The sequence below is a fragment of the Saimiri boliviensis genome, chromosome 1, assembly GCF_048565385.1.
Source record: "Saimiri boliviensis isolate mSaiBol1 chromosome 1, mSaiBol1.pri, whole genome shotgun sequence".
NCBI lineage: Eukaryota > Metazoa > Chordata > Mammalia > Primates > Cebidae > Saimiri > Saimiri boliviensis.
In genome coordinates, this window is record NC_133449.1 from 199,091,793 (window position 1) to 199,110,730 (window position 18,938).

The 18,938-nt window shown below is 35.5% G+C and overlaps 1 protein-coding gene across 1 annotated transcript in view; it reads right to left on the reverse strand.

Annotated features, from left to right (window-relative positions):
- Positions 1-3,161: 3,161 nt before the first annotated feature.
- Positions 3,162-18,938, reverse strand: part of WDR36 (WD repeat domain 36) — a 40,793-nt gene continuing 25,016 nt past the window's right edge. The window contains exons 17-23 of the mRNA XM_039471020.2: positions 15,491-15,598; positions 14,011-14,108; positions 13,451-13,596; positions 10,325-10,444; positions 10,056-10,137; positions 8,106-8,293; positions 3,162-6,946 (exon numbers count right to left, since the gene is read on the reverse strand). Coding sequence (XP_039326954.2) covers positions 6,797-6,946; positions 8,106-8,293; positions 10,056-10,137; positions 10,325-10,444; positions 13,451-13,596; positions 14,011-14,108; positions 15,491-15,598 — 892 coding nt within the window. The 3' untranslated portion in view covers positions 3,162-6,796. The remainder of the gene's footprint in view (positions 6,947-8,105; positions 8,294-10,055; positions 10,138-10,324; positions 10,445-13,450; positions 13,597-14,010; positions 14,109-15,490; positions 15,599-18,938) is intronic.

Here is an 18,938-nt window from a genome sequence, read left to right on the forward strand (position 1 = left end):
TACCAATTAAAAAGTATCTTAATCTCTTTCACATTAGCTTAGGCTCTTTTGGATAATACTTTGTGAGATTTTATGTTCAAATTCCCTACCATGCCTGTTTCTTTCCTCACAAAGTAAGGTTCACAACGTGTGAGGGCCTTCTGAGTTGCCAGACTCTTCTCAACTTCCTCCACCAGGGCCATGGTCCCACCTAGCCTGTGCCCTGAGTCTCTGCCCGTCTTCCAACTGGGCCCTGCGCCACACGGTGGAGCAGCCACACTCTGCCACTGGGGCTCTACAGCAGGCCTGTTGGCATTCTACTCCCAGCTGCCTCACTCATTTGCCTCAGGGAGCAGGTGGAAACCTCCAGAGCCCTCCCATTGTCACCCACAGTCATGGAAACTGTGTGAGCTGTCACTGTCATTTCTTTCTGCCTAAGTCACACCCCTTGACTATGGCTACCATGTATCAGGACAGAGGCCCTGTGAGTCAACCTCCTCCAGGGGAGTCAGGACTTAGCCCCACAAGTCCGGAGTTCTACCTAATGTACCCAGTGATTTCTCCAGTGAATCCTCCATTCCCTCTTCTCCTTTTACTTCTAGATCTGGGGCCGGGGTCTACAAATCCTATCAAACCCTGTTCCTCACTTTCCCTCCTTGAGTCTTCTTCCTAGAACGAAGAGAGATCACAGGTGAGAATCTTATGCCTTATAGCCTTCTTTTTCCCCTTCTCCAGTTCTAAGTTCAGTTATATTAAGTCACCAGCAAGATTTGTTAAAACACATATTGCTAGCCCCTACCCACAAAGTTTTTATTTCAGTAGTTCTGTAGTGGGGCCTGCATTTCTAAGTTCCTGGGTGATGTTGATGTTGCTAATTGGGGAACCACAGTTTGAGAACCACTGACCTATACCGTTTGTTACCTTCTCTAACATCACTACTCCCTTTCCCTTGCAGTAAGTCCATGGCTTAGCCTTAATGGAGGAAGGACTGCAAGGTATATGCCTTATATTGTATCAAATTTGTATCTCAATCACTGAGATTACTCTTGGAAACAATTTTGGCTTGAGAGTTTCAGGATCTCAAACTATTAACATCAGAAAACAAGAGTCTGCAGAGCACAAATAAGACTAATAATGATCAAAAATGTATAAGAATAATTCTTTAAAAGACTGATGTGGTCTTGTTCCTTTGCCTTTCCAAACATACCACCTTTTCTGAGATTGAGGCAACTTTCTCATTGGAAGGAGACTAGTTTTTTTTTTTGTTTTTTTTTTTTCAGGGCTGTAACCTGAAATACTATGCGAATACACATAAATCATTCTAAAATGGGATTTTTCAGTGACATGATAGCTTTCCATCCTCTAAAAATGTAATCTTCACTTTAGCATAATAATTACGAGAGAGATGAAGACAGGAAGGTGGGGGTGTGTGGGGGTGGGCGAAGCTTTTTTGTCCCTGGCGGATGGTGAAAAGCTTATAAAACAAAAACAAAGGGATTCCTCTTTCTCCAGATGAAAAAAGGGAAGTGTAATAAATGAGGGGAAGACTTAGGACCCAGATGGGAGGGTTTTTAGTCATCAGTGCGCAATCTCAATTCTAGGAATAGGCTGAACATCAAGTGGATTGTTGACTGCCTTTGGCAGGTACTGGTTGCAGAGGAAAAACACAATCAAAGGAATGAAGCACTCTGCAAAGAAAAGCAGAATTCAAAGAGTACTTCTTGCATTTCTGTGCCACAGGTTACAAAAAATTCCTGAAAACAAAGTGACCTAACCCTTATTAGATAATCCAATATTCCTGAATTCTTATATTTCCCTTCCTGTTTAAAGATTATAATTTGCAGTCAAGAGTCCTAAATAACATGATAGAAAATATAATTAAAAAAATATTAACATCAGCCTTGCAGGCAAACACATTAGTAAAATCTTGTCTCAATGACCTGGCTCTCCCTGGGCACTTTGACTATCAGAAAACAAAATTACAAGTTATAAATTTAATTGGCTTTTATTCACCATTCATCAGGGAAGCCCTTCATTCTATAAAGTACAATGAGAACTCCCAGGGAGTTTTATAAGCTGATAACAAGGAAATCGAACACTAGAGAAAAAAGGTTAACATCAGGTTACTTTTTGTAAGGGTTAAAGTAGAAGAGGCTACCTTATTGTGCTGACTCAGGTTGACGGAAATCTCCTGTTTTCTAAGGTAACAATGGTCTGTTTTGGAATCTACCTGCTTCACTGAAGTTTCAGTTTGATTATGTGGCATTTAGCATGAGTGACTTCATTATAGTTTGGTCTGGTCTGCTGGGACCCAGTGCAGAAAGCTCAGTGCAAAACTATGGCCTTCCCAAATTTTTTAACAACCTGTTTATGTCAACCTAAAATAATCGAAAGGGTATGAATCTAATTTAAAGAGAGTTTATAAATGTGCAAAGTTTAAGGATAGCCCCCCGGAAACACCAACTCCAAAGAGTCAGTATTCTAAAGTAGAGAAGTTAAGGTCTCATTTATGTAGGTAGAGACAGAGGAGTTTCTTTTAGCAGGATTATAACATTATTCATGCAAGGTTGGGAAATAGTTATAGGAATTTGGTTATAGGATTTTTTTGGGGAAGGGTACATTTAGCATTTTTTATAGAGGGTGAAATACTTGTAGGTTTTCTGACATCTGGTCTAAGCAAAGCAGGACAATAAAGGGGAAATTGATCTATAACAAGGTCATTAAAAAGGCAAGAGGTTTTTTTCGTTCTTGACATCATTTAATTATCTCTAGTCATTGCACAGAACAAGCAAAATAAGAAAGTGAGTTGATCTATAATCTAAAAGAAGTAGCCATATGTGACTGAGATCAACATCACATCTCTCTCAAGGCTTAAAATGTCTTGGGGATTGTAACAGCTTTTAAATTATATTTCTTTTCATACAATACAAAATATATATATCAATCAGTTTACATATTTTCTATCCTCAGTGCTTTTATCTTTACAAAGGGCATATATTTAAAGTATAAAAATTTCTAATGCACAAAAATTTCAAGTACACAAATATTGGCTAGGAAATAAAGTCTCATCAATTGCAGAAGATAAAATTCTTTTGGATTTTCTAGTGACACTGTATTGACAAAGTGTTCGGCAGTTGAGATTGGAATATAAAAATCAAATCATTTTACCACAAACAGCAACAACCAATTATAATATGTATTAGAAAATGAAATTTTTTTATAGTAACAAAATTCCCAGAATGTCAAAAAGGGTTTTATATATTTATTATATATATATGAAAATCCATGAAACCAAAAGCTCTCCCACAAAAGATGATTTAATGAAGACATTCATTGTTCTTGAAGGGAAATACAGGTGGTCCTGAACAACACAGGTTTGGAATGCAAAGTTTCACTTATATGCAAATTCTTTTTCAACCAAACACAGATAAAACATATGGTATTTGAGGGATGAAAAACCCTCAAATACAAGGGCTGACTTTTCATATGCATATCATATCCATGATCTGCAAAGCAGATCGTGGGACCTGCTCGGATTTTGGTATCCGCAGGAGTCCTGGAACTGGATACCAAGGGAGGACTGTACTCAGTCTTATAGGTCTCTCCAAATCAGTCCTGTAAATGTGGTGCAACCCATATCAAAACCTCAAGAGATTATGCTAACCAGCAGTCAATAAATTTTTATAAAACTTTAAGAAGGCTTTGCCCTAAATTTGAAAACATACCAAACTATAATCAAACTAATGCATTATTAGGAATATCAAATAGCTCAATGAAATAATTTAACACATAAAGAAGTAGCATTTCAAATTGGACATTAAGAGTGGACTTTTCAATAAATGAGTTTTGAACAGATACTGGAGGCAGCGCTCTGTTTTACTCTTCACAAAAATCAATTCTAGATAAAGATCTACACATTACTCACACAGACTCAGGTCATAGAGGAAAACATGATAAATATGAAATGTGAAATGAACACATGCAAACATAGGAAGATACATATTGTAAATGTCTTAGAAAATAATTTGCTTTGGCCAGGTGTGATGGCTCACACCTGTAATCCCAGCACTTTGGGAGGCTGAGGCCGGTGGATCACGAGGTCAGGAATTTCAGAATAGCCTGACAAACAAGGTGAAACCCTGTCTCTACTAAAAATACAAACATTAGCCAGGTATGGTGGTGCGTGCCTGTAATCCCAGCTACTCGGGAGGCTGAGGCAGAATTGCTTGAACCTAGGAGGCAGAGGTTGCAGTGAGCCAAGGCCACAGAACTCCAGCCTGGGCGACAGTGCAAGACTCAGTCTCAAAAAATAACTTGCTTTCGATCTTGAAGTAAAAGTCATGAAATTAATCAATTTGATTGTACACAAATATAAAACATTTATTTAAAAAGGCACCATGTAAAATTAAAGCCAAATGGCTAAGTAGGAGAAAATGCTGGCAACAGGCATAAAAGATTAACACAGAAAATACAAGAGAACTCCTAACAAATCTGTGAGATAAAGGGACAAATCATTCAACAGTAGAGGAAAAAGACAATTCACAATATGTTTATATGTTTTAAAATAAACATACAAAAATATGTCCATCCTCACTAGTGAGAAATTTGATTCAAAACAAAAATAATTTTTAAAATTAGATTAATAAACATTACAAAAATCTAATAGCAAGTTTCGTTAATTATGTGGGGAAGCAGATTCTCATTTGTTGCTGAGGGGAACTATAACTTGATCCAGCCATTCTGGAAGCCAAATGGAAGCATCACTTCAAATTAAAAATGCTTATACTCCGGCCTGAAATTGAAATCCTAAGCATATACTACAGAGAAATCCGTATATGTACAAAAAGGGCTCATATAGAATAATGTTCCTTCCAGCATTGTTTGTAATTATAAAGGAGAAAAAAAGAAGGAAAACTTCCTTAAGTGTCTATCATAGGCAAAAGCAACTGTTGGACACTGCAAAAGAGATTAGGTAAATATGAATATACAAAAATAAAAAACTCCCGAGTAGAAACAGCAAGCTGTAGAATCATATACCTATATGTTCGTTAAAATCACAACTGTACATTTCCTGCGGCTGCAGATAATATATACACATTCTTAAACACTCATAAAAACAGTCTAAAACAAGATCTAGGAGAGTTAATAACTTACTTCTACGGAGGGTATTGGGACTGAAGATGGTTTTCAAAAAAGTACACAACCAAAATGTAGCCATATATTACATGTGCAATTTAAAAATTTAAAGGTAAACCAGTATGCACAGATTGATATATTTTTAAGGAAAATACAGGCAAAATTATATTTTGTATTTCTTTCCTGCCCTTGATGGAAACAGTACATGAAAGGTCTAGAAGATTACCTGCCAAAATGATGATGTAATACTACCTAAATGTATCTCCGATAGCAATACACTGAAGTCTATATGCTCACTTTAAAAGAGAAGAAAATTTGGTTCATGATTTGTATAAGCAATACAATTTCAGTTTATAGTGCTTATCATTTTGTTTTAGTGATTTACAATCTTTACTAGGCATAGAATTATATATTAGAATTTTGCCATATTCCAATTTAGAATATAGTATTTAGGAAGAGAAAAATATCATTTTTTAAGTTAGAACTTAAGTCATTATTAACATTTCCATCAATGGCATTAAGTCAATACACATTTCTAAAAAAACCCCCGAAATTCAGTACAATAACCAGATTGGTTTATTTCCTTAGTAGTTTACTAATTTTTACCTTACATCATTAAATAAAAACATGAACATTAAAGGTATCATTGGTAAACGCCTTTTGCTTCTTCTGGAGATTATTCCCTAAAACTCCCTTAGCTGAACAAGACGCTACTGGTGTTTGCATTCAACCCACTGCATTTCATGAAAGACCCAACTTTTGAGTGTATAAACTAAGAATCGTTTTTAGATCACTGTGCTTTAAAGAACTGCTTATTTTTAATTCATGTATTGCAAAAGTCTTGAGCCATAAAAAAAACCAAAATGATGATGAGGAAGAAAAGACAACTCCAGGGCTACCTGGTTTCTAAAGAAAAGTGTATTCAGCAGTTTCCTCCCAAATAAAAAGGTCATCAGTGAGGAAGGAAAACCTTTGAAGGCCAACTTCCGATGGAATTTGGAATTTCCCTTACCTATCCTTGCTATCAGTTTAAATGTCTACAGCAATTTGCCTTGGGCAAGGAAGGGCCTCCCACATTTCTGATCCATGAACAACTTCCTTTCAGTATGTTACAATGGAGAAAGCACTAGGCCAGTCTTATATCTGACATTTTCAATTTAATTCAGCAATACTTCACAGTGAACATGCAGCATCTCTTATATGAGATATATACTCAAAAAATATAGCAGGTAATAATTTTAAAATTTTTGAATTTAAAATAATTTTCATAATTAAAAATAATTATTTAAAATACTATAAAAGCTAATGTGAAGAGACTCAGAAAATAAATCATTTGAGCAGATTCTTTTGAGTCTTCAAAACAAAAGGTAGGTATAATTTATTTTTTTAAACTTTTTGTAGAGATGGGATCTTGCTTGCTATGTTGCCCAGGCTGGTCTCAAGCAATCCTCCCGCTTTGGCCTCCCGAAGTGCTGGAATTACAGGCATTATCCATCTGCCTAGGTGGCACGTGTGATTTTACTTCAAGAAAGTATTTAGCATTTAAAGTGGAGATTTACTGACCAGTTAAGAGTGCTAGCCCTTATTTTCTTTTCACATTGACCCTTGGAAAATAAGAAATGAGTTCAATTGAACCTATTTAATATGTAAGTCTTTGATTTGTTTAGTCACAAATTTATTTTCATAACAAAGCACTTTTGAGGTAATTTAATATACACATGCTTTGATTGAAGAGTGATTGCAAATGGATCCAGTTTTCTTCCACCTGGGATGACAAATTTGTTATTTCTTCTAGGAGTATTGGCTCTGAAGGAAGCATTTTAAGGTGTAACTGCAATGAAAAAAATATGACAGTTTAACATTTAAGACAATTAAAATTTTAACTAATCTGGATTCAATTTTTCGACCAAAGGAACCACATAAGACATTATTTGAATACTTTTTTCTTAAGCGTTGGTTTATTCCTATCTCCAATTTTCCCTTCCTCTATCAAACTTTTTTTTATTATAAGCTCCTTTATGGTACTATCGCTTCTCTGGTAGAATTAAAGTGGTCATCACTCTTCTCCACCTAAAGACAGTCCTGGTACAGATCCAGAAACAAGGTCCTAGTTCTAAGACTAAATTCACATTTCCACATTGCTGTATGTTTTCCCTCTCAATATTCCACATTGGTAATAAATGGCAGACAGGGTCCTTTATCTTCTAAAATTTCAGTAAATTCATATTTGGGAACTAACACTTCGCAACTTTGGAAAAAGATTTAGAGACAATTTGTGGCATTTCTGTATTTTAATCCTACATGTCACTTCCTAAATATCTAACTTTTAAATAATTAGGTCATTTTAGGTATGAATGGGATAAAAATCAAATCTATTATCACCAAAAATTGGCATCATCTACCTCCTTCAACACATTATACCACTAAAGTAGACCCTCAAAACGTGAGTTCTCCTTTATACTAATCTTAAAATAACTCTCTTATTGTCAAATGATCAAAACTCCTTTACCAAGGATAGAAGTAAATATTTTGATTTCAGTAGTAAAACAAACAAACAAAACCCGGTTTTCTATTCACAATCACAAAAAACTTCCAAAATGTAACTAACCACTGAAAAAAGAAAAGTTAATAGTTCAGCACACTGGTTCAAGCAGACAGCATCAGGTCAGGGGGTAAAGTCAAAATTGTTGTGCAGTTGAGTAAGAAAGGAAAACAAGACTACCAAGCTATACTGTCCAGCTGTCCAATGCAGTAGTCAATAGCCACATGTGAGTATTTAAATTTCAATTAATTAAAACTGTATAAAATTAAAAATTCAGTTTCTTGATCATATTGTCTACATTTCAAATATTCAGTAGCTACATGTGGCAAGTGGCTACAATATTGGAAAGGGTGGATATAGAACATACCCATCTTTGCAGAAAGTTCTATTAGATAGCACTGCCACAGAGGAAGAAAAGCTGGGTAGTACCACCTGACATTAGACTTACCTTTAGAAACAATGCAAGGTATGCCTGGGCTAACTCGAAATCACGCTTTCTGTCCAGCATCATCCCAATCATTTTCAAGAAGCTCTGCATGACTTCTATAGACCCACCACAATCAGGAGACAAGCTTCGCAGCTCTGTTTCAATTCCTGATGGGCCTAATTCTTTCAGAAGGTTGAGAGCCATGTCATCTGCATTACATTTTAAAAAGAGTCCAGTTATGATTTGATTATAATAATTTATCATAGAAAAGTACAGTTTTCCCTTCCATACCCATATGTTTAAATGGAATGGGAGATTCTTCCTGTCAATTAATCTTTTTCATATTATGTAGTAGAATGAAATTCAAAATAATTGAAAATCAATACAAATGATGACAGCAATAAAAAAGAAAGTACTTAGAACACTTTTTTCCCCATAATTTAACCTTTTTTCCTGTTAGAATCTAATGCCTCACAACAGAAAGTTTAAAATTTAAAAATGCTCATATCTCTCTCAGAGTAAATCCTAATATAAGAAGGCTATAAAGATACAAGTAAAAGTATTAATAGTGGTTAGCAGTGGAAATCTGATGAGGCATAATAATTTATTTTTCTTTTTTATTGTTATAATGTTATAAAAGTACATAATCATTAGGAAATTTAATACTAACAATATAGAAATACATAAAATCAGAGGGGAAAGACCATACCCCTTATTCTTACCCAGCCCAAACCTACTTCTTCTCCCTAGAAGTGTTGTTTCATATGTACCCTAGGAAAACATACTCAATACACTTACAGCTATTTTTTATGAGCCACTTAATATGAGAATTGCAATGACTATGCTTTAGCTTTCTGAAAAGGAACATCACCAATGACAAAAGTCTAATCCATTTTAGATCCTTCAGTATATATTAAACAACAGTGTTTTTATTTTTTTGTCTCCCCACAAACATTAAGAAGTCATTTACAAGGGCTTATTAGTATCCTTCTTTGACTTTTGCTAATGTGGACTCAAGTGATCTTAGTATGAAAACAAAAGCATTTGAATCAAAACAAGAGGATAAGTTAAAATTATCAGGAGAGTGACCATGATTTTTTAAGTGATTACATGAGACGGAGTTTCGCTCTTGTTACCCAGGCTGGAGTGCAATGGCGCGATCTCGGCTCACCGCAACCTCCGCCTCCTGGGTTCAGGCAATTCTCCTGCCTCAGCCTCCCGAGTAGCTGGGATTACAGGCACGTGCCACCATGCCCAGCTAATTTTTTGTATTTTTAGTAGAGACGGGGTTTCACTATGTTGACCGGGATGGTCTCGATCTCTTGACCTCGTGATCCACCCGCCTCGGCCTCCCAAAGTGCTGGGATTACAGGCTTGAGCCACCGCGCCCGGCCGCGATTACATTTCTTATGGCTCATCACTATTAGCTACAGATTGTAGCCTTCAAAATTTAAATGTATTAACAAAAGAGGTAGATTAAAACATTTCCCTTTTAATAGAATAATTTGAAAATACATGAAATCATCTAAGCAGTCTGCTGTATTACAAATTATAAATAAAAACAAAAGGCTTGCAAATTTTCTGATACAAAAAAATGACATACTAAATTTTTACACTTAATTCACATCAAGAAGGATCTCATTATAAATGAATTGAATTACACTTAATTCCCATCAAGAAGGATCTCATTATAAATGTAGTCAATAGATATGTTCATCTCCAAATAGCAAAAAATAAATTAGAAATATGAAAAATCTTCAACAGATTTTTGTAATATCAATACCATTTGAGTTTAGTGAACTTATTTAATATAAAAGCTAAAATTACTTGAAATTAAAACCAAAATTTCAATCATTTTAATTTTTACTATCTTCTCTTAACTACTGAGAAATCTGATAATACTTCTTTCAATCTCTCCTCATATAAAATAAGCTGAAGATATTTGTTAAAATATTTTATAATTCAACTTACATTTATTATTTACCAGTCCTTCTTCAAGTTTCAAGCAGAAATCTGATTTTTGAGCCAAAACTCCAAGATTTACCACTTTAGACTTAAACAAAAACAAATAGACATTATTCAAATAATACAAGTAACATCCGATAATGTACAGTTTGTAATTAAAAGCTATCATCAATTTACCCCATATCTGTAAAACTAGGTCTTGTTAAATAAGTGCACAAAACACATACAAACAAACATACACTCATATACTTAGAATGTTCTAATTTGTTTTTTACCTGCTGAGGATCATTATTTTGTTCAGGTGCAGCATATCTGGGTACAAGACCAGGAATTGTTGGAATGAAAAATGGTGCTGATTTGGGTACTTTGGGTGGTTCCCTTGGTTTATTCTTTTTCTGATTAAGAGAAAATGAGAAAGAAAAATAGCAATTATCCTGCCAACAATTTCTAATATTTAATTTTAAATCAATTTCAAAACAAAATACCAAAAAGTAAAAGAGGAATGAAACTCATAGAAAGTTAAAATACAATCTCTTCTGACCAATACCCAGAGCTAACCTTAACCTGAAATTTCCAATGCAGATCTCCTGCACCCTTGCTGACAGGCTGAAAAAAAGTGACACAGGAGAAATTCTACCAAGGGCACAGGAGAAATTCTAAGATGAACAAAGCTAATCTTCCTAAAATATGAATATTTATGTGAATATTTAAATAAACTTTTTGTATTGAGTACAAACTCATAAAACAGGATGGAAAGCAAAATTTACATAAATTCTTAATAGAAAAGAGTTTCTCAAATTACTTTTCTCCAAAAGAACTTTGGAGCCACAAGCAGACTGACATTATAAATAATTTGATAATCTTCTTGCAAAGTACAGCTCTAATTCTTCTATTTCACTGGAATTTTAATTTTTCCTTAGTACTCTGTGCTTTTAAAATGCAAGAAAACATGATTGCTGGTTTGTAAATATTTCAAATGCTAGTAAAATTATATAAGGAAAAACTCCATTGTGATTTCCTGAAAAAAAACTGAAAGAATTTTGTTTTGGTGAGTACACTGCTACATATTAGTATTTCAGGAACATTTTCCTTTGGAGACAGAGTTCCACTCCATTGCCCAGGCTGGAGTGCAGTGAGCTCACTGCAACCTCCGCCTCCAGGGTTCAAGCAATTCTCCTGCCTCAACCTCCTGAGCAGCTGGGATTACAGGCGTGTACCACAGGCCTAGCAAATTTTTCTATTTTTAGTAGAGACAAGGTTTCACTATATTGGCCAGGCTGGTCTCAAACTCCTGACCTCAAATTATCCACCTGCTTCGGCCTCCCAAAGTGGTAGGATTACAGGCATGTACCACCGTACCCTGCCTCTCAGGAATATTTGATGAAAGAGCCTTTCTATGGTAAAGTGCCTGATAAAGAAGTCTCACAATTTTACCTCACATTATTCTTCTATTCTTTAGGAGCTCTGCAGTCTTAGGCAGACTTTCTATTCCAAAGTGGAGTCATGGCATAAAAGAAAATGATTACGTGAACACAGGACAAAACACTGTTAACTGTAGTGTAGAGCCCTTTAGGATGATGGAGACTGTAAGGAGTCACAGTTACCATTCTAACTCACCATTCTTGAGTTAGAAAGGGGACAGTCACTGATTTGTTAAAACCCAACGACTTTGGAGGAACTCCATAGTGCCCTGAAAATTATCTAATCTCACAAAGAAAAGCGAAAATAGAAGTTATCCACAGGACAAATATAAACCATTATCTTGGTACATTCTTGTTTAATAGAAAAATATTAGAGGTTTTAGCATATTCCTCTCATAAAGATAATCCACTCATGTTTTGATACAAGATTTTATGTAGTGCAAACTGCATCTTAGTGAGGACCACAGTAGCCCAAAAACTCATCTCAGTTAATTGTGCATTATTCTGATTGCTCCCCCACAGTAATCTACTTGTACAGTTTAATGCCTTGCATTTGAACTATTTCATAAAGTACTCCCTTCAAAGCTGACAGTGTGGACACCATCATGAAGAGATTCGACACCATGCTTCTAGACAGCACACCTTTATACAGATGACCAACCTCTCAAAAAGTTAGCAAGTAAAAAGAAGCAATTTTAACTTCTGTGAGGAAATGTAATGTGAAAACTTTTCTTTCCTTATCCAAGACACGCATTTCTTTTCTTGTGTTATTAGTTACAAGGACAGTTACATCTTGTTAGTTACTTATGTCAGTGTTCCTTAAACTTTTTACCAGAGCCCATACTGTGACTTAAGTCACCTAGCCTATCTAGCGTATGTGTATGTCTAACCAACTCACGTTTCACCAAATAATACTTGCATTCATGATCAAAAGGTAACCTGAAATTTTTCACTCTATTGTATTCCTTTGGGTAGTTTTTGTTACTCACTAGTGGGGGTCATAATACATACTCTAAAAAAATACTAATCTATACCATAGTTGTCCATTTTTCACGCATAATGATAAATTCCTCAAGGACATAGGAGTTGGATTTTTTTTTACCACCATACTCTCCAGGTACATTATTTAGTACCTAGTTCATGTTAACTTATGTATCTGGCCCTGGTACAGCAAGTTCTAAAAATCTTTCAGTAGCTGACAGAGTATGGTGTAAGACAGGGCATGGTGTGAGATAAAGGGTTAACTTAATAAAATGAAAACGTAGTGAAATTTCTCTGGTCCTCAAATGCCTACCAGTAGAAATACATTATAATAGCTATTTTTTGTTCCCACTTGTCTTAGAAACTTATATAAAAGTGATTTCTTAGGCTGGATTTTAAAGGATTAGTTTCCAATAGCTCTGTACAGGCTGAACTTTTGCCACATCCAAATGTCTGCTGAGTTTCTCCAAGTTGAAATAAATATGAGTATCTTGTGATAATCACACCATATTAAATAATACCTGATTAAATAGAATTGTCACTGTTATCTTATACATTAACTGCTCCTCCTAATGCCCTCAAAGTAGGGGAAGTTCTCTCTGCTTAAAAACATAAAGATGTGCCGGGCGCGGTGGCTCAGGCCTGTAATCCCAGCACTTTGGGAGGCCGAGGCGGGTGGATCACGAGGTCGAAAGATCGAGACCATCCTGGTCAACATGGTGAAACCCTGTCTCTACTAAAAATACAATAAAACTAGCTGGGCGTGGTGGCGTGTGCCTGTAATCCCAGCTACTTAGGAGGCTGAGGCAGGAGAATTGCCTGAGACAAGGAGGCGGAGGTTGCGGTGAGCCGAGATTGCGCCATTGCACTCCAGCCTGGGTAACAAGAGCGAAACTCCGTCTCAAAAAACAAAACAAAACAAAAACCAAACGTAAAAATGCTTCTGGATGCATGCTTGGGGTCTATTAAGTGCATTAATTAAATGTACTACAGTATTACCTTAATAACATCAAGATTAAGAAGGTTTTTCCACCGTGATTCAGGAAGAAGTGAAAGAGTCACCAATTGCTCATCCAACTGTTCTGGTGAATCATACTCTATCATTTCATCACTTGGTTCTACTGTTTCTTCTGATACTTCTACATCTTTAAAAAATGTTCAGGTAAAACAAATTAACCCAAAATGAGATTTTTACCATATAAAAGCAACTTAATTCATTTCAAATTCATCTGTTTCATAACATGTTCACTCTATGCAGCCTTGTAAACTATTCATTTATTTCATTTCCTTATCCCTGTCTTTTCCTTATTTTCTCATATTAACTACAACTCCCATCACTAGTCCCAAAACACCTTCTTCACTGGTATACTATTTGATATATTATAAATGCCACATCTATTATATTTCTGCATAAATTCACAAAGTCATTCAAAGTCTTTTCTATATCAGTTAAAAAACACTTTGGTTGAATGCACTAAAGTTTGCCTTTGGTAGCAGTATCTCCTATATTAGGTTTATAATATTATACCTCAAAAATTATTTTGCAATTTTGTGATTACCTTGGGTTTGGCAAGTACCAGGAAGCATCACTACTGAAGGGACATAATCTGTAGGAAGTGGCCGTAATGAAACAACTGAATACAGAGAAATATTGGACCTGAGAAAACAAAACAGAAGCAATATTTTAAAAATTATAAAAAGTTTCTTCAGGGAAAAACGCTACAATCTTAAATTTGACTACAGACTTCTATTAGTTAAAAAAAGGCCTCAAAGATAGACTGTATCAATTTAAAAATGCCTTGATTTATGTCATAGATGCCATTATAAATAATAAAGCTATATAAATTATTGAGTCTCTTTCCTGACATAGTATTAAAGACAGACCAGTAGCAGATAATACTTTTATAAGGCAAAATAACTTTCATATATTGTCTTGACATATATCAACCTTTATTTAAGGATATTGTAACAGAAGGAAAAATGAACTCAGAGAGTGAGTCACAGCGTGACTGTGTTGAGCATATTCTTGCAGTTGCTGAAAGATCATAGATTCCCCTTTTCTAGAATATCCCTCTAAGTAGCTATATTTCTACTTCTCAGTCTGCACCCTGGCCATGGATGACTAATGAAGATGTAGACACCTGTCCCAAAGTAGGGGACAGGTTTTTTTTTTCCCGCACGCTTTATGAAGCTGGAACAGAAAATAAAAATTAAGAATTTCAGGTTTTGAGTAATTAATAGCAGTACTTTATAGAGAAAGGCCATACTCCTGCTGGGAGGTCTCATAGCTACTATTCTTTTCTAAATTGTTGTAGCCTCATGGATTCTAGGAGATACTCCATTTTACAAATTAGGGTGAACAGGGTCTATTTCTATTATATATTAAAATTGCTTTGTATCTTCAAATATAATTATAGCATTTTATAATTAAATGTTTCTCTGCAATCAATTCTTTCTTTTACTCAATAATAATAGTTAAAAGAATTAGATGTTTTAAGTTAGGAAAGAGACAAAATTTTTTCTAAACACAGGTGATGTTCTATTTATTACGAGCAATCATAATCCCTTACAAGTTCATCATAAGAGAATTTGAAGATCATATAAGGATCTTTACATGGTCATGCAACTAGAATAAATCTCAGAAAGTATTCTGCTTATACTCGTGCCTTTTTTTATAGACAAAGTAGGCTGAAGTTCAGAAGTGACTGGCCAAGTTCATTAAAGTAGTAGTGGGACACTGGCAGGAAAACTATGGCCTGGCTGAGGACTCCTTTTTGCTAAACTTTTAATTAACTTATTCTTTCTGCAAATAAAAGCCAAATACAATAACAGATAAAAATCAATCATTTGGTTTAGAATATATACTTAAGAAAAGCGGTCTACATTACCAAGCAGATGTTTAATCAATCACAAACTTACAGTGAATTAAGTATTTATGTTAACCTGTGACATTTCCATTTAATGACCACTTTAGCAACTATAACTTTCTGACAATACAATCTTCATTATCCCAAAACAGCACTGTATGAAAGAACTTACCATAGATAAATTCCAAGGTGGTCCACATGGGAAGTTGCCAGAAAGTCTCCAGTAGGAGACATAGAAACATTCAGAGGAGCCGAGTCCAACAAAAAGCAGTCTATCAAGCTACAGAAATAATTAACACATTAAAATTATCTGAACTCTACAAAAAGGATATAATTCACAAAAATATTTTTGCTAAAAGGACAAGGGATAAGAGATGCAGAAAATGCGTGTTGGTGTTTTTTTAATCATCAGTATCAATCAGAAAGTCTCCACTAATAAACAGCTTTGTTAACTACGTTACTATGTGAAAATAATCTCACTTAATGAGAAAGACACAACATTAACTAGACCAACTAACTGGAGAAGCAGTTTCAACAAAAGGGAGAAAAGAGGAGGAAATCTGTTTTTCTGGAATACTAAATTTTGATAGGATGACTTGGGGACAATTCTAAAGACATAACATTTAAAATAAATCTAATTATTAGTATTCTGTATTTTTTGTTACTTCAGTGAAACTAATGAAAAACTTAGGCAAGAGGAGAAAGTAATATAACAAAAAGGATGTAAATAAGAATGGTAATTTAAAAAAAAAACCTTTTGAGCAACTGCAGCTGTTTTTCAAATAAGTAGTTATGCTATACATGAAACACATGAAAATTCAGTCTCTAGAGCCACAAAGTAATTTATGGAAACTAGTCCCATAGCTTTAAAATCCTGAAGGGGTTTACAAGTTGGGGTGAAAGGGAGAGTAACCACAACCAGGCAGAGGACTCAGAATGGGCTTCACAGAGAACACTTGTGTTTGAGGGGAGCTTTACAAATGGGACAGGATTTCAATGGATATTGATGTCTAGTAGAGAAAGCATTTTCTGGCTAAGAGAAATGTGGCAGATAAGGCGAGGGAAAATACAATTGTATATAGTGAGGAGTGCAGTTTTGTAGGACCATTAAGCATAAGCATAAGCATAAGGATAAGGCTGCATACAATGTTTTATATACCAAACACCTGAGTTTGTTTTAATCTTGTAATTGATGAAAAGTCATTAACCACTGAAGAGGAGATAGTGGCATAATCTTCTCTTTCATAGAAAATTTGCAATCAGAATGTAGAATATATTAGAACAGAGAGAATGGTGAGAATATGTAGTAATCATCTAACAAGCAACAAAGATAACTAGGATGGTGAGAGCAAAAAGCGAAAAGAGGTATATTTAAGAAACAAAGAGAAGGCCTATACTCATCTGAATCCTGCTGGAAAGATTCCTTAGGCTGCCTAAAAGTGAGTAGCTTTCAGCAGAGTATACTGGTTTTTAATGACAGCTATTCTTTTTTTTTTTTTGAGATGGAGTTTCGCTCTTGTTACCCAGGCTGGAGTGCAATGGCACGATCTCGGCTCACTGCAACTTCCACCTCCTGGGTTCAAGCAGTTCTGCCTCAGCCTCCCGAGTAGCTGGGACTACAGGTGTGCGCCACCATGCCCAGCTAATTTTTATATTTTTAGTAGAGAGGGGGTTTCACCATGCTGACCAGGATGGTCTCAATCTCTTGACCTTGTGATCCACCCTATTCGGCCTCCCAAAGTGCTGGGATTATAGGCGTGAGCCACCGCGCCCAGTCCAATGACAGCAATTCTGAAGTCAATAAACATATTTTATTTATTGACTTCAGCTATTCTGAAGTCAGTAAATATATATATAAATATATCCATAGGAAGGTACACACAAATGACTCAAGTTCAGGATGTACATTAATAATACAAATTACTTCAAGAGTAACACTTTTTTTAGTGCTCTATGTGAGGAAGTATCCTCAGTACTTGAGTGTGCTAACTAATCTAATCTTCACAAACCCTACAAGGCAGATCGTCCTTACCATACAGTCCAGAAAACTGAGGTCCAGTAAGATTTTAAATTCACTCAAGGCAGAGAGCAATTGGGTCAGTATATTCACTCAAGCAGTTCTACCCAATTCATATTGTTAGCTAATATACATTCTAGTAAAGCCACTACTGAAACTGAAGCACAAAATAGGGCAATAGCTTATACACACCCAGGGTATGCCTACACCAGTGATTGACAGGACACACCGTGAGCAGCTCAAATGTAAATGAAGACTGTCCAGTGGGAGGCATTAAGTTGCTCACCCATGGTAAAATGCCTCTCTCAATTTGCTGAAAGAGCCAATAAAAATGTAAACCTTAAACAATGACTGCAAGAAAAGACAATTAAAAGCACTGGAAACAAACACACACCCATCAAACTGTGTTTAGGAAAATGACTGCTGTTTAGTTGTCCTTTACGGGAAAGGGAGCAATAGCTTGTCTGATTTCTGTTCGAAAGCACACAAGAATGGCTTTTGTTGGGAATCAAAGGAATTGGGGAAAGCACTTGCTAAACACTTACTCTATGCCATGGACTGTTAAGTTATTTATGTTAAGCCATTTAATCCAAACAATCCAGAGATGAAGATATTATTCTAACACATACAGATGAAGATTAAACCTACGATACGGCAATTTCAAATCTTAAGGTATCTCCTTTGTCTAAATATTAGTCATCAAAAGTTTATGTATGTGAAGAGTAAAACTTCCTAACATGTTTAGGAACTATCTGTTAAGAAGAAAACTTAATTGCTTGAGCAAACTTATTTTATTTAAACTATAATTATCTTGTCAACTTCGTTGTGTAACTTCATTTCCACAGCTGTGGTGTGTGGGTAGATGGGACTTCCATTATATAAAACCACCAAATTGAGGAAGGTGGTTTCCACATACACAGCATATTCTACACTGTCACATTAGTTCATAAAACATAAATGCACAGGCTCATCCCAGACCTAAAACTACCATACAGTTTCATGCTAATCTTAAAAAAATAAGTTCAGTCCCAGGTACCTTATAATTTCTTCCGAAAGAATATTAATACAATTCCTATTCTAAGGGATCAGATTACAAGATCAGAGCCCTGCATATACATTCAGTAGGTTGTTTCTGATGATTATTTTGCCCAAATGGAGACTGTTTCCATATGTTCTATTTTCAAAGTGCTAAAATCATCTTCCACAGAAATCTTTAAGGAGTAGCACAAAGGGATGTTTTTGCCTCAGTGAGAAATTCAAAACAATGTTCTATTCCAATTCTTCTCATGTAATGTTCCTCAGGAAGTAGGGGTGGGGTAAGACAGAACAAATGAAGAATTCTATGAAGACTATTTAATTTTACATATTCCTCATCCCTCAAAGAACTCAATCTGGACCGGGAGTGGTGGCTGATGCCTGTAATCGCAGCATTTTGGGAGAATGAGGTGGGCAGATCATTGAGGTCAGGAGTTTGAGACCAGCTTAGCCAACATGGTGAAACCCTTTCTCCATTAAATATACAAAAAAAAATTAGCCGGGTATGGAGGGGTGTGCCTGTGGTCCCAGCTGCTCGGGAGCCTGAGGTAGGAGAATCCCTTGAACC